The sequence below is a fragment of the Garra rufa genome, chromosome 18 (assembly GCF_049309525.1).
Source record: "Garra rufa chromosome 18, GarRuf1.0, whole genome shotgun sequence".
Classification (NCBI taxonomy): domain Eukaryota; kingdom Metazoa; phylum Chordata; class Actinopteri; order Cypriniformes; family Cyprinidae; genus Garra; species Garra rufa.
Genome location: NC_133378.1, coordinates 3643217 through 3658995, shown reverse-complemented (window position 1 = coordinate 3658995; position 15779 = coordinate 3643217). Strand labels below are relative to the sequence as shown.

Sequence of the window (15779 nt, the reverse complement as noted above, 5' to 3'; positions counted from 1 at the left end):
GCACCGGCAAAAAGGGTGAGCAGGATCAAAAACCGCTACAACTTCACGAGTTCTGAAAACGCCACATTTTCAAATGAGTTGACTAGTAGTTCTTAAAGGAGACCTATTATGACTCTTTTTATAATATGTAAAATACGTCTCAGGTGTCCCCAGAACGTGTCTGTGAAGTTCCAACTCAAAATACCCCACAGATAATTTATTATATCATTTTGTAAATTCCTATTTTGAGTGAACGCAGAAACATGCTGTTTTTGTGCATGTCTCTTTAAATGCAAATGAGCTATGCCTTTACAGCTAATGCCTCAGACATTCTGCCAAAAAAATCCATCCGTTTGGTTTTGATTTGTCTAACGCACTCAAATCGTGTGTTTTAACTAGGGCTGTCAGCTTAATGCGTTAACTTGATTAATTAGTTCTGAAAAAATAACGTGGTTAAAATATTTTAACGCAGTTAACGCACTGGCCCTGCCCCCAAATCTGTACATCATTTTATATTTCATATAGTTGACTGTTGATACCAAGTGTGCCGCACTAGTCTCGAAAAGTGAAGCCAAAAGTTTTCGATCGCCCCCCAGTGGCTGGCTGCAGTATAGGTCATAAACCCCGCCCTCTCCATGTAATCTAATGGGACTTGAGCCAAACTAAATAATCGAATTACACTTGAAATAATTTTTTTCCAAAGATGGTTTCCATCGTGTGAGGTAGTTCTTATAATGCTGATTCATGTTCAAGTGTTCATTTTTCAAAAAAGTTCGCTTTTAGGTAGTTATTTTATGCTATAAAAACGGGGTGTGGTGTCATGATTGTGATCTTGCGATTGGGTCTGCGGGAGTTTGGGCGGGACTTTGATACCGCGGCTCCGCCTCGCGACACTACTGCGCAGACTCTGGCTCCAAACGAATCTCTACTGCGCAGAATCTGGCTCCAAATGACGTAATTTCCCCCAAGATGGCAGCGGCCATATTAAGACATTTTGGCTTCACTTTCCTATATGGAATGAAGCGGAGATGAGTCGTCCATCTTTTTTTACAGTCTATGGTTGATACATATGACGCAGGGCAACAACTAAAAAAAATAAATAAAAAAAATATCGCCGTTAATCTATTCTCAAAGTTAGGTTGGGAGCTGGGTCTATACAACGAAGCTATGATGACTTTCACCTTGATATTTTAGCACGGATGTATACCTAGCCGAATTGCACTGTAGGGGGCGAGAACGAGTCTTCGAACCTGTGTGTATGCCTACTGTGAAATTACCACATCAAACGAGACGTGCTAACATGGATGCAGCTATGAAGCCGCTGGGTTTGCTTCAGGGCAGGGGCGTTGCTAGACCCTTTTTACTGGGGCACGTGCGCGAGTTATTATTTACTTTGATAATCCCAAAATAAAGACATTAAACTATATGCAACAACTGAATTGACGCTTCTAAAAGCAACGCAGTATAACCGAAGACTATACACGCAGATATCCATGCCAGTGCGCAAATGTGTATTTATCTGCAACGCGCACATTTGCGCAGTCTTTTGCGCAGAAGTACATGCAGTGTAGGAATAGTTGGTTACACAAGTTTGTATAGTTAATTGTGTTGAAAATGCAATTGTCAAGCAGTTTGTGATGCATTTTGGAAACAGGAGATGAGCCCCTGGTCTAATGCGCCACCTGGCTTGAGAAACCCGTTCTCAAAGACTTACTTTTAGTCATTATTTGGGTAGCACACATATTCTGAATGCCTTCGGCAGAATTCAAATTAGCCATTTTAATCTATGCCAACCACTAAAACAAAATAAAAACAAACAAAGGGATAGTTCACAAAAAAAACAAAAGTAAATTCTGTCATCATTTACTCACCCTCATGTCGTCATTTTGTGGAACATAAAAGAAGCTATTTTGAAGGCTGTTGGTAACAAAGCTGTTTTGGTTACCAATGACTTTCATCGTATCAACAAAAAATACTGAGATGTTTCTCAAATTATCATTAGGCCATGTAATAACTTCTACATTCAATCAAAAATACAATACATCTTTCTAAAGCTATGATTTGTAATTTCTACTTGATACTTTCTCATTTAACACAAAAATAGCTTTAAATAATCTTTTGTGGGTATTTTCAGTCAAATTTATTTTGTGATTTAGATTAATCGACACACCATGTAATTAATTTGATTAAATTTTAAAATCGACTGACAGCCCTAGCTTTAACCTAGTTTAAACTTTTGATATACGCACACAGAAAGCGGCTGTCACGCGGCATGCGAGTATTAAACCAAGTTCTCACTCTTTCATGTCGTATTGCGCTTAAACTGTCAGATACACACAAGTTCATGTTAAAAACACACAGGAATTACAAAAACAGGTGGTTATGCCTGTGAAGGTTAACAGCAGGGAAGGAAATCACGTTTATATTAGATCTGCATGGCAGCAGCGTAATATACAGTAAATACATCAATAAATCCACTGCTCTCTTTTCTCCTCTGAGGCTGGGACTCTAAATAGGTGTTCTGTGCTCATCTGTGCAGCCAATGACAGAACAGTTGGCATGCTTTGCTCGAACTTTCGCCATGGTGTTAGAACTGGTACACCGTTGTACAGTTGTAGTGGCTTGTTTCTGCACAAGCTTGCAGAGAAAGGCATATATCAAAATAATTTACTGGGTTGTAGAAAAAGTCAGATTTGTAAGATATGTCACCCTGTATAAGTACACTACTTCAGGGTCATGTCCATTAGACAGTGTTCAGACAAGTTCCTTAAGGGGCCCCTAAAACACATTTCTGAATACAAAAACAGCTGGATGGAGTGCAAATGAATAGAGAACATCCTGAGATATGGTTAAGTTAAACTATGTCAGCTTGACATGATCTTGAACAGTGACATGTGACTGCATGTACATAATTCACTACTGAAAAGGAATTGGATTTTAGAAGATTTCACCCTTCCTGAGAAGTTTTTTTTTGTGTGAAAAGCTAATTGCTGTGATCTCACGTGAGTGACAGTGGCTGTAGGCGAGGGTTTATTACTGATCCATTCTCACGTTGGGTACACGTCATGAGAAAACAGGTATTGTTTCGAGGGGGAAGGGAAGTTAACATTTTTGTTTGAAGATAACAAATAATAAACTCCGGAATATCCCACAAAAATTAATTATTAAAATTAGTCCAAATTTACAGCTAAAATGATTATTTATTTATCTTTACCAGTCCAATGCATTTCTTGAGAATGCTCCATACGCTAAAATCATTCCTGGAGAACATGGGGGCAGGTAGAGACGACCTAAGAGGGCAGAAGAATATTTTCCCATTAATAGGCATGCACATATATCTCTTAAGTGTACTAGTTTGAAAAACTTTTCAGATGTGCAGATTAAAAAAAGAACTTGAATTAACTATCAAGGTAAGATGAACAATAAAAATCTAGACAAACAAAAGACAGAGAGAGAGAGTGAGAAAGATTAAACGCAGAGACAAAGAGCATGATAAAGGAGGATATGGGTCACAGCGCTGGAATCTGGCTGTACCTGTGCTTCTTAATTCCGTTCTCCTGAGGAACAGCTCCATTGTTCTTCTGAGCGCCGTCATACACTACAGCATCTTTAAAACTGGCTTCTGATGTGCCTTCACACGACTCGTCTGAATCCAAGCCTGGGGCACACAAACACATCTTATTTAGAGAGACAGACAGAGATGCATGACTGCAACCTTAAGAGGGTGAAACATTTTACTCTTCAAAATAAATTATATAAAATATATAAAATTAGGGCTGCACAAATAATCGAAAGAATTAAGTTAATAGTTTTTCTGTTTGTTTGTTTTTTTCCCCCAGTGAAACAGGCATAGCCAACCTTTATTTTTTTGTTTTCCACAATTTTTGTATGAAAAAAAAGCAATTAATAATAATATTTAAGATACACAGTTGAAGTCAGAAGTTTACATACACCTTGCAGAATCTGCAAAATGTTAATTATTTTACCAAAATAAGAGGGATTGTGCAAAATTTAATGTTATTTTTTTATTTAGTACCGACCTGAATAAGATATTTCACATAAAAGACGTTCACAAATAGTCCACAAGAGAAAATAGTTGAATTTATAAAAATGACCCTGCTCAAAAGTTTATATACACCTGTTTTGTTTTGTTTGGTTTAGTGATAGTTGTTCATTAGTCCCTTGTTTGTCCTGAACAGTTAAACTACCCGCTGTTCTTCAGATAAATCCTTCAGGTTTCACAAATTCCTCTCTTTTTTTAGCATTTTGTGCATTTGAACCCTTTCCAACAATGACTGTATAATTTTGAAATCCATCTTTTCACACTGAGGACAACTGAAGGACTCATATGCAACTATTACAGAAGGTTCAAACACTCACTGATGCTCCAGAAGGAAACACAAAGCATTAAAGTGCCCCTATTATGACGTTAAAGGTAGTTAATATTGTTGTAATAGTCTCTTAAAACAGGTTTACATGTATGCAAGTTCAAAAAACACTTTAGTTTTCTCAAAAATTAGATTTAATTTTACCCCGTTTCTAAATGATTCGTAAACGACTCGTGTGAAGCAGTTCGAAGAATCAGTCTCTCTAAACCCCTCCTTTCAGTGAGCCCTCACTGCTGTGATTGGTCAGATGGTGCAGTCCTTTTGGATTGGTCTACCGCTTCAGCGCAAAATGAAACGCCCATTGGCATAACTGAATGACAGCTGTGGAAACCTGTTAATGCATAGAAAAGATAGCCTCGATTTTACCCTATCAATTCGAGCCGGAGTCTGACGATGAAACGGTTGAAGAAGTGGCACATCGACAAGAAACTGTTATGCAAGCACGACTGGAGCAGGACGTTTCTCAGTGGGTGTCATATTATAACTGTGGAAAGTGCTTGCAATTTGCTTTTGTAAGCGAACCGGGCACACCTCTACGTTGTGAACTTCAACACTGTAACGTACAACCCATAACACTGCGTTAAGCCATCGTTTATCATTACTTAAACTAATAAGGCAGACAGACAGTCAAGCTGCATCAATCACAATTTTTATACTACATTGCACTCACAGCTGAACAACAGAACTACAGAAACGCAAGTTAGCCGCTTACCAAGACATGTGCGGGGTTGTTACACACCATAACGCACACAAAGACGTATTTTGAACGATCGCTAGAAAATAAAATCACCAATTATTAATCATACTTACAGGTAGAAGTTCAGAGGAGCAAGCCGGTCCAGATAAACCGGGCACTGATCCATTTTTTAAAACCATGCGTTTGGTGAATCTCGCGTTGTAACGTTACTCCCCAAGATTGGAAAAACAGTCATCAGTAAAATGACGCGAACACAACACAAGATTGGCATTGGACTGCTGAGGTGTTGAAAAAATTAATGTTAACCACTCATTCTTGGTAGTGTCATCTTTCGGAAGGGCATATAAAACAAATTCACTCTCACAGCGCAGGGCGTCTTCTTGACATGATGTAACGTTAATCCACGTGAAAATGGTAGGCCTGCTGTTTGTGGGCGGGCAAGTTGTTCGCGAAATTGAACGTGGGCGGACATTACGCAAATGTGTAGCTCGTGACGTGTGGCCGTTACAGAAAAAAGATTCGAATTGCTGACGACTCGTTTATGCGAATGTGAGCCGACTCTTTTTTTTGTTAGACAAAAACTTCATTTATAGTGCACTGTCGGTGTCACAACTTTGCAGATAGTTTATGTTCACATACAGCTACATGACACACTACATGAAATATCATATTTGAAAAGGCATAATAGGGGCACTTTAAGAGCCATGGGGTGAAAACTTTTGAACAGAATGGAGATTTTTCTTATTTTCTCTTCTGAAATGAAGAAAATATGATATTTAAGCAAAATATTAAAAATTACACATCTTCATTCTGTCCAAAAGTTTTCACCCCCGGCTCTTAATGCATTGTGTTTCCTTCTGAAGCATTAGTGAGTGTTTGAAAACAAAGAATCTGTGGGACCTGAAGGATTTTTCTGAAGAGAACAGCCAACAACCAATACAGTCATTGAAATCTCTCTTGAAAATTTGGGAAAATTAAATGCTGAAGACCTCACCCAATATCTTCTGTACACCTCATATCAACATGCAGTTATTAACCATGTCACCATTTAATAACTTGGTATAAAATCTGTCTCTTTCACATTTTGTACCATCTGATATGAGCAACTCTGCTGACATCAGGCTTCAGGAGTCCAGCACAATGACCTGCCAAAGTCTGTATCGCCATGTTTATTTATTCATAACATTATTTTCATCTCATTTCATTTCAGCAATGACAGAAGCCATCAGACCATCTGAACGCAGCGCTACATAATTGAAGCCATGAACAGGCCGCGGTAAGCCGACACCAGACCGGCGCACAGTGTTGCGGCCACTCTGTCATAACAAACACACAAGACTGCAGGCTAAAGTCAACAGTGGCCAAAACACTCACAATAGGGTACAAATGAGATGGTTCTCAGAAAACACAGCTGTTTAATACTGCTGTGTGTGAACTCAGGCAGCGCTGAGAGAATGACAATGTTTTCATGACATGCGACAGCCCTGGATGGGCTTGTGTCACAGAGGTGACGCTATGAACGACTTCCGATCTTGAATCAACTTCCTTTTTTTTTTTTTTTTTAATCTATGATTGGTTAGAGTGCAAATGGACACATGTAAATAGACCTTCATTAAAGGGATAGTTCACTCAAAAATGAGTAAATTATAATATTTCTGATGAAATCTGAAAGCTTTCTGACCCCTGGCGGTCTCGTAGCTTCATAGAATAACGGTTGAACCACTAAACAGTCACATTGACTATTTTAACAATGTCCTTACTACCTTTAAGGCCTTGAACGTGTCAGTTGCGTTGCTGTCTATGAAGGGTCAGAAAGCTCTCGGATTTCATCAAATTTCTTAATTTGTGTTCCAAAGATGAACAAAGGTCTTACAGGTTTGGAACAACATGAAGGTGAGTAATTAATGACAGAACGTTAATTTCTGAGTGAACTATCCCTTTAATACTAAACATACTATAAATTGAAAGATTTAAAATGTCTTACCTGTGACGGCATCATAGAACTCGTCTTCATTGTTCATTGTAGAAATTGGGCTGCCAACACGAGGTCTCTAAAACATGGTCTCTCTTTTCTTTTCTTGTCTCTGGAGACTTGTTAACACAACCAAGTCCAAAACAGGGGCACCTGTGGAGATACCAAAATAAAAGAGTCAAAACCACACTCACAAACAAGAAAACAACTCAATGGTGGACCATACAGTCCATTTAAATTAAAAAAAAAAAAAAAGGACTGAAATGGACAAAAAAAAAACAATCATCTATCTGTTACTCCAATAATCTTAGAGCCTACATTCATTCAGCTATTCATCCGTCATGTTTGACTGAATCTAGCTGGACGCTCTTGAAATGAAAGGTGGAGCTAGTGAGTCTCCGCCCATGGGCTTGTATGCTGAAACGCCTTTACCGGACCTGACTCATATCATGGGACAGCCTTATCTCAGTCTAGACAAGACCTGAGGGAACGCTTCTAGCATGGTTAAAGTCTATTAGCCAGCGACAAAACTTTATGTAGCTATTGGAGTTAATTAAAGAAAGCTTGCTGAATATCTTTCCCGGTCTGTACTAGGAGGCTGCCATTTGTGCTCCACGAATTCCCTGAGCACAAATTACTGGAGAGCAATTAGCAGTTTTATTACAGCCCCAGGACAACTCTGAAGTCTTAAGTAACATGAAAAGCAAAGACAAATCAAGCTGCATTGAAGACTCCCTTACTGCTACACTTCTTTCCTTAACCATTATGACTTTTTGGCCATTTGAGAAAAGGTTTTTTCCACAGAAAACTTAAAAGTCAATGAACCAACCCATTATTAGGTTAGATATGCAAAGCTACAAGTGTGTTCCGTAATGTTTGTTTTTTAATGATAAACCTTATCTGACATGTTTTAGTGTTACCAAATTACCTTACAAATTCAATAACAGTGTTTCCCAAGGAAAGTGTCAATATTACTACTGCTCATATAGGTTTAGGGGTCTACAACCCTTGTATTATTTACGAATGACACCTCAAATTGTGCATCTTTCCATGTTTTTTATTTAATACTGACCTGGATATGATATTTCACATCAAAGATGTTTACATATAGTCCCCAAAGAAAATAATAGTTGAATTTATAAAAATGACCCTGTTCAAGTTCACATACACTTGATTCTTAAAACTGTGTTGTTATCTGAATGACCCACTGCAGTTTTTTTGTTTAGTGATAGTTGTTCATTAGTCCCTGGTTTGTCCTGAACTGTTAAACTGCCCGCTGTTCTTCAGAAAAGTCCTTCCCACAATTTGGTTTTTCAGCATTATTGTGTATTTGGACCCTTTCCAACAATGACTATGATTTTGAGACCCATCTTTTCACACTGAGGACAACTGAGGGACTATTACAGAAGGTTCAAACACTCACTAATGCTCCAGAAGGAAAAACGATGCATCGGGGTGAAAACTTTTGAACGGAATGTGACATTTTTCTTATTTTGCCTAAATATCATATTTTTTTCCATTTAGCACTGCCCTTCAGAAGCTACAAAAGATACTTACATGTTCCCCAGAAGTCAAAATAAGTTATATTTACCCTAATCGTCAAATTCAAAAAGTTTTCACCCCTCTGTAAAAGTCCCTCAGTGTGAAAAGATGGATCTCAAAATCATACTGTCATTATTGAAAAGACTTTAAGTACACAAAAATGCTGCAAAACCAAATAATCTGTGGGACCTGAAGGACATTTCTGAAGAACAGCAGGCAGTTTAACTGTTCAGGACAAACAGCTATTCAAAAGCATCTCAACCACTTTGCAATGTCTAATTGGTTTCTGATGACCCAAACCACGTGATGCTTGTTTTCAATTGGGAATTGCTTTCCTCAGTGCGGGTCAAGGTTATTTATGAGTTTATAAAGGGCAGATGTCAAGGGTCAGGCCAAACGGATGACTCGTGAGTGAATCAGAGTAGGAAATGAGTCTAACAGCAGTGTGAAAGACAACTTTCAGCTGTCTCTGTTACAGTCAGATCAACTCTTTAATCATTAATTGTTTTTCAAAAAATGCAGACAGTCAGGTTTCAAAGAAGAAAAGGGATGTGAAGGTGTGGGACGTTATTGTGAAGGGATAGTTCACTTTAAAAAAAAAAAAAAGTTCTGCCATCATTGACATTTACGCACCCTTATGTTGTTCCAATCATGCAAGACTTTCTTACTTCCATTTACTTCCATATTTGGTAGCAGGCATTACAGAGCATAGATTAATTGAATTAAAGAACATAAATTAGGGCTGTCATTAATGATTATGTTGGTAATTGCGTAATTGGTTGAATAATCTGACGATTAATCGAGTAATTGGAAAAATATAGTTTATTTTGTAGTTATACAAATAGACCTAAGCAAATAACAGCCTTTAAAATGATTTAAATGCATTAATAGCAATGAGGCAATAATAATTACTTCAAATATAGTAGCAAGTAAGCAAGTACTCATATGGCTTTATTGAGGATTATTGACCTTATCCTTATTTAATATTGACTAAACAACATTAAATTCAAATGTCCACTTAATCTTTAATATTTGGCCAATTCTTTACAACCGAAATGCTACAACCACTGCAATTTCTTAAATATGTGGACATCAAAATGTATAAACTCAGAGCGAGGTTTTGAGCTTTTTTTTTTTTTTTTTTAAATGCGATGAACGGTTAACATATTCAGAAAAATATTGATGTATTCTCCTGTGTTTGCACAGGTTTATAAATGATTTGCTTACAAATCTAATTAAATGGCACACATTGCATTCCCAGATGAACGTTATAATAAACTCAAACTCATAGCAATATGCAGAGATGGAGTTTGACTGTTTGTGTGGAGCAGCATTTACTGTGAGCACACACATATGTAACCTAAACTCATATAAATAACTTTATTTAATTCAATCACATTATGATTTTTGAATGGGTTTAATATAGCACGCAGCCTTGGAAAACGGTCGGGATTCTCGTTCGTGGAATGTCCCACTTCCAGTATTTTGCCGGTTACTCAACACGGAGACAAAATGCAATCACAGATTTTTTTAAACCCAGTACTCTTATATATCATGTATATAAGAGTTTTTACAGTGGTTGACTGAATTGGGTAAGAATAAAATAAGTACATGTATATAAAAATATATATAATAGAAATTCTGAATAATTTATTGGTCAATTTGTGTGTTATACATGTCATATAGTAGCTTTGTAGGATGAAAAAAACGAAAAGGTTATTCACCGATAATTATCCCCTCCAGAGGGCTGTTAACCATGGTGAACGGATTATAGAGTTGAGATGGTGAGTTTAAGTTGAACAGAAATTAGATCAGCCTTTTGTGTTCCATTAAAGAAAGATTGTATTTCAAATGACACAAGACTGAGCAAATAATAACAGAAATTAGATTTTCGGATGAACTATCCCCTTAAATACACATTAGAGCCAATGTCAAAACAAGCAAAGGGTCAAAAGGAGACACAACCAATCCTCTGAAATCAAATACGACAGACAAAGAGAGAGAGACGGTATTGCTCAAGGTTTCAACAGAATCTAATACATTATCTCTGATGCACTTTCACCTACATGGGAAAACAAGTGTTCTGCAATCAGCTGAAATGTTAAAATAACACAGACGTCTCAGTCGTCCCCCGAGACACGGTGTTGTGCTAGAGTAATGATCTCAGATCTGGGAACAGGGTTCCCGGGAGCGAGAGGAACAGAATCAGAGACGACTGAAAGCGGGTGCCGTGGCAACCGATAATCACGCACAATATCTCTGCGTGAAAAATAAAGACTCAGGTGCAGGTGCGGTAATGAGAAGTCTGGGTCTTACGAGATCCAGCACACTATCATCAATAATTCACCCAAAAATATCAACTTTGCTCAGAATTACTCACCCTCAGGGCATTCAAGATTTAGATACTAGATTGTAAGAATCAATTTAGCATTACACTTGATCACCAGTGCATCCTCTGCAGTGGTTGCCGTCAGAATTAGAGTCCAAACTGCTGATAAAACATCACAATAATCCACAAGTAATCCATATGACTCCAGTCTATTAATTAACATCTTGAAGTGAAAAGCTGTGTGTTTGTAATAAAAATATAAGTTTAAAAAAGTCTGAATCAGGAGAGAAAGACGTACAATTCAAGTACCATTTTCAAGCTTAAACAGTTTAAAACAGTTCTACAGTCAAAAGTTTTCAAACAGTAAGATTTGAATTTGTAAAGCACGGTAAAAACAGCAAAAAAAAAAAAATAAAAAAATAAAAAAAATAACTTTTCTATTTGAATATGTTTTAAAATGTAATTTATTCCTGTGATTGTACAGCTGCATTTTAGCATCATTACTCCACACACATGATCCTTCAGAATTGTTCTGATATTCTGATTTGCTGCTCAAAAAACATTTATTATTATCATTATGTTAACCAAAAATTTAAAAAAATTATACTTCGGACTTAGACTTTAAACTTTAAGGTATTTAGCGTATAATGTTACAAAAGCTTTTTATTTTAGATAAACAGCAAATCAGCATATTAGAATGTGACACTGAAGACTGGAGTAATGATGCTGAAAATTTAGATTTAATCGCAGGAATAAATTACATTTGAAAATATATTCAAATAGAAAACAGTTGTTTTAAATAGTAAAAATATTAACTGTATTTTAGATCAAATAAATGCAGGCTTGTTGAGCAGAAGAGACTTCTTTAAAACACATTAAAAAACTTTTAAATGGGAGTGTATGTTGGTGGATTTTGACAGGAGATGGACTTTCTCACTGGAGAAAGCAATATTATTTATTTTGAACTGGTATTTTGGCCAGAAGTGTCAGTTAAAAACACCTCAATGATGCATTTGTGCTTTAAAAACACGCAACTTTCACTTTACAAGATGTTAACTGATGTACTGAAGGTGTGTGGATTATTTGCGGATTACTGTGATAATCTGTTTGGACTCTTATTCTGACGGCACCCATTCACTGCAGATGATCCTCTGGTGAGCAAGTGATGTAATGATACATTTCTCCATCCTGGACGGCCTGAGAGTGATTACATTTTCTACAAATGTTCATTAGGCCATAACGAGAATTTAGAGTTTATTAACAATGATCGGCATTGCAAACAAAGTTTTTTTTTCGCATCAGTACCAGGCAGAGGAAATCCCTGAAAGGGCATAACTGCCTAATAAAGTTACTGTAGGGAAACACAAACACCCACGAGATTTCAGTAGGGGAATGAATCAGTCTTTTGCGTTACTCTCAGTTTCATTGAGACCTTTGGAATGTAGTCTGCTTGGGAGAGGTGCAAGCACATACCTGACAATGACACACACTAGTTAGCAAGTCAAGGCGGTGTGGGAATCTCCATGCGCTTGCACATAAAACAAAGCGGTGACACCTTGCTTTACTCTCTGGAATGTGGCCTGATACTCATCTATATCTGTCTACAGACTTGCCCCAAGCAATACACAGCATAACACCTTAGGAAAGGAAATCAAGCAATAACTGTTCAGCGGTCCACATGGCAGACCCACTTGACAATACTGTACCCTTTTACCCATTTGAACACCTGTAATGAACTGGCAGGACTTTTATAGACTACCTATTCATTTTTATCAGATGCTGTAATTAAAAACCACAGAACTTGCATGAGTCAACATAACAAAATGCAAACAAGTCAACATTAACACACACCTCTTTGAGAAAAAAAAAAATCATCTGGCCAAAACCTGTAATTCTGACAGTTTTGCTAAAACAGGATTTTTGGAATGGCTTACAGAAAATATTTAAAAAAAAAAATCTTACAGTAAATAGAGATCAAGTAACTTCTCTCTCAGTCATGTACTGAGCATGTTTTTTTTTTTTTTTTTCAAATCCATAACATGCTGGTGTATAAAGCCTCAGGGAATAACACAAACTTGTTCATGTCAGTACAAAATATGTCAAAAGCAAAGCGTTTACAAAACGTCTGTTTAGCTGTAATAGCAAAATAAGCTGGGAAAATGACAAGTAAACAGCCTTTAAATTCAACACGACAGGTTTCGACCTCTGAAAACTCATACTGTCGATCAATAGACAAGGCTTTTCTGGACATTTTTTTGTTTGTTTGTTTGTTTGTTTGTTTGTTGTCAAACGTGCATAGCTATGTGAAAAAATGACAAGAAAACTAGAAGATTCAGTACTCCACTCTCACTCTAAATCAGGGCTGTGTTTCAAAACCTGGTGAGCTGCCTAACTAGACAGCGTTTTGTTGACATTAAGATTTCCTCGTTTATTTTGCCAGTGATCGCTGTTTATTAAGCAGTGTTATGCATGTAGGCAGCTCTCTAGGTTAAGAGGCACAGCCGGAGCTTGTAAACAGATGCTAACGGGCTAAAGCTCCAGCAGCTAATGTTAACTGACAAACTTACTTAGCAACGAATCGAGAGCGTTTCGCCCGCTGGTAAGCGTTGCTTTACAACTTTAGATACTGGTGTGAATGAGTCTAAAGAGCTACTTTTAAAGAAGAAAATCGTTACCTGTGATGATGGCTGGGTTTCGCTTCTCTTGGGCAGGGATGATGCTGCTGGGCTACTGCTGTTGCTGTTGCTGCTGCTGCTGAAGGGCTGACACACAGCCGGAAGACATCGATATGGGTGATATGATTGACGTGCCTCTTGGCCAATTATAGTGCGGGGATTTCGTCGCCTGACAGGCTACGTCAGAGCAAGGCTATTTGCATCGTAGTTGCACAATAATGTGTTTATAATGCAGAGTTTGCTCACTTAAACCCAACATTTACTTTTTTTAATGACTTGATATGCGATACAATCAGTATGGTTCGTTTATAATAGCGTAAAACGTATACACGACTTATTTAATTTTTAATTAATAAAAAATATTAACATAAAAGGTTCAAAGTCACTATAGTTTTCGTGTTTTTTTTTTTTAACAAAATAAACTCTTATAGTTACATTTACTGTTACAGCTTCAAATAGGTATTTATTGGCTGCTGTGATTAAATTAAATTGCATTAAATTATTCAGATAAATATCAGAAGGAATCTAAAGGGTTGCTTAAAAAAATGTTATTAAATAAACCCCACATTCATTTATTATTATAATGACAAAAGAAGCAATGTAACTGCTGTATTTTATTATTTATGATATACAGTATGATATTACTATATTTGTTATGGATTTTTTAATATTTATTTTTTGCTCACATATATATTGTTATTGTAACAATACGTGTATGTATATATTATATTATTATATACAATTCTGATATAATATAATTTTTAATAAAATAAATTTCTAATAACTATTTTACACAAACACACACACACACACACACACACACACACACACACACACACACACACACACACACACACACACACACACACACACACACACACACACACACACACACACAGCATTTTAATCTCATACTTTAATATGATTAATTTCTAAAATAAATTTTATACACACACATGTATGCATATATTATAATAAAATGTTAATATTTCATTTTTATAGTGCTTTAATGTCATATTTTAATACATAATATCTAATATAAATTTTAAACACACACACACACACACACACACACACACACACACACACACACACACACACACACACACACACACAAAACAAACGTGAATAGCTGCGTGGAAAAATGACAACAAAACTAAAATATTCAGCACTCTCACTCTCATAAATCAAGGCTGTGTCTTAAAACCATGGTGAGCTGCCTAACTAGACAGCATTTTTAGGCCTTCAGTTTTACTTACTGAGTTTTGCCAGTGATCATATTACTGCCTCTCATTCCAGTCATTTATTACACAGTATCTTGACATCAAGTTATTGAACCGAAAAGCACAACCTTGCTTATCGTATAGTACAGTCTGTTCTGTGAACCACCTTTCAGGCTACTCCAGTTTCAATTCAGCCTAATGTTCATTCCAAGAAATGCTTGAATTCATACAAGTTGAGCAGTTATTACTTGAGGTCATTGATGAAAATGTTAAATAGTACAGAGAAGCAGGTTAACAGTGCCGTGCTTCTGTGCTACGAGCCACAAATATACGGCATTCTCTATGAAGGCATCAAAACGATTGAGTGTAATGAAAAGCGTATGCATTATTAATAAAAATTTGCTCTGTTTGTTTTATGTCTCTCATTAATAATGAAGGCAGACGTCACTGATATACCTCACTGTTCCCAGAGCAGCTCAATACAGCACAGCTGACCTGCACTGACCTCACTGCTTAATTGTACTCATTGAAATGTGTGTGTTGGAAACCACCTCTGAGGCTGACAAAGACAAAGAGCCATGAAAGGTTAAAAACAGGTGTCACTTTGACATACTGGCCTTGATGGTTAAAATATACTATGAGATAAATGTGTGCTGTCTAGAGCCTAGAGCCACATTTTCATCCAAATAGAACAGAGCAGCCAGTCAGCTGTCAGCAATAAAACACAGTGGTGGAGGCAAATGATAAACTTTTCATCAAAAACCATGAACCAGGGTACAATTATTCCTGCACTGTTGCTCCAACAGACCTCGCAGGACTAAAGAGTGGGACTTGAGCACAACTACAGTAAAAAGGACTCTTTCATCCAGCATTACATACGCCAATTACACCCACTGACCCTGTACAACATGGCTTTGTTTCTGTTCGCACAGAAAGAACTGCCTTCTCATCATTGATGCATGAGTTTGGCTGAG

At 37.0% G+C, this 15779-nt stretch overlaps 1 protein-coding gene across 1 annotated transcript in view; it reads right to left on the bottom strand.

Moving 5' to 3' along the window:
• osbpl2b (oxysterol binding protein-like 2b) overlaps positions 1-13692 on the bottom strand; it is a 30051-nt gene extending 16359 nt beyond the window's left edge. The window contains exons 1-4 of the mRNA XM_073823052.1: positions 13583-13692; positions 7049-7189; positions 3514-3637; positions 3194-3269 (exon numbers count right to left, since the gene is read on the bottom strand). Of these exons, the coding sequence (XP_073679153.1) occupies positions 3194-3269; positions 3514-3637; positions 7049-7085 (237 nt within the window). The 5' untranslated portion in view covers positions 7086-7189; positions 13583-13692. The remainder of the gene's footprint in view (positions 1-3193; positions 3270-3513; positions 3638-7048; positions 7190-13582) is intronic.
• Between the last annotated feature and the right edge of the window lie 2087 nt (positions 13693-15779).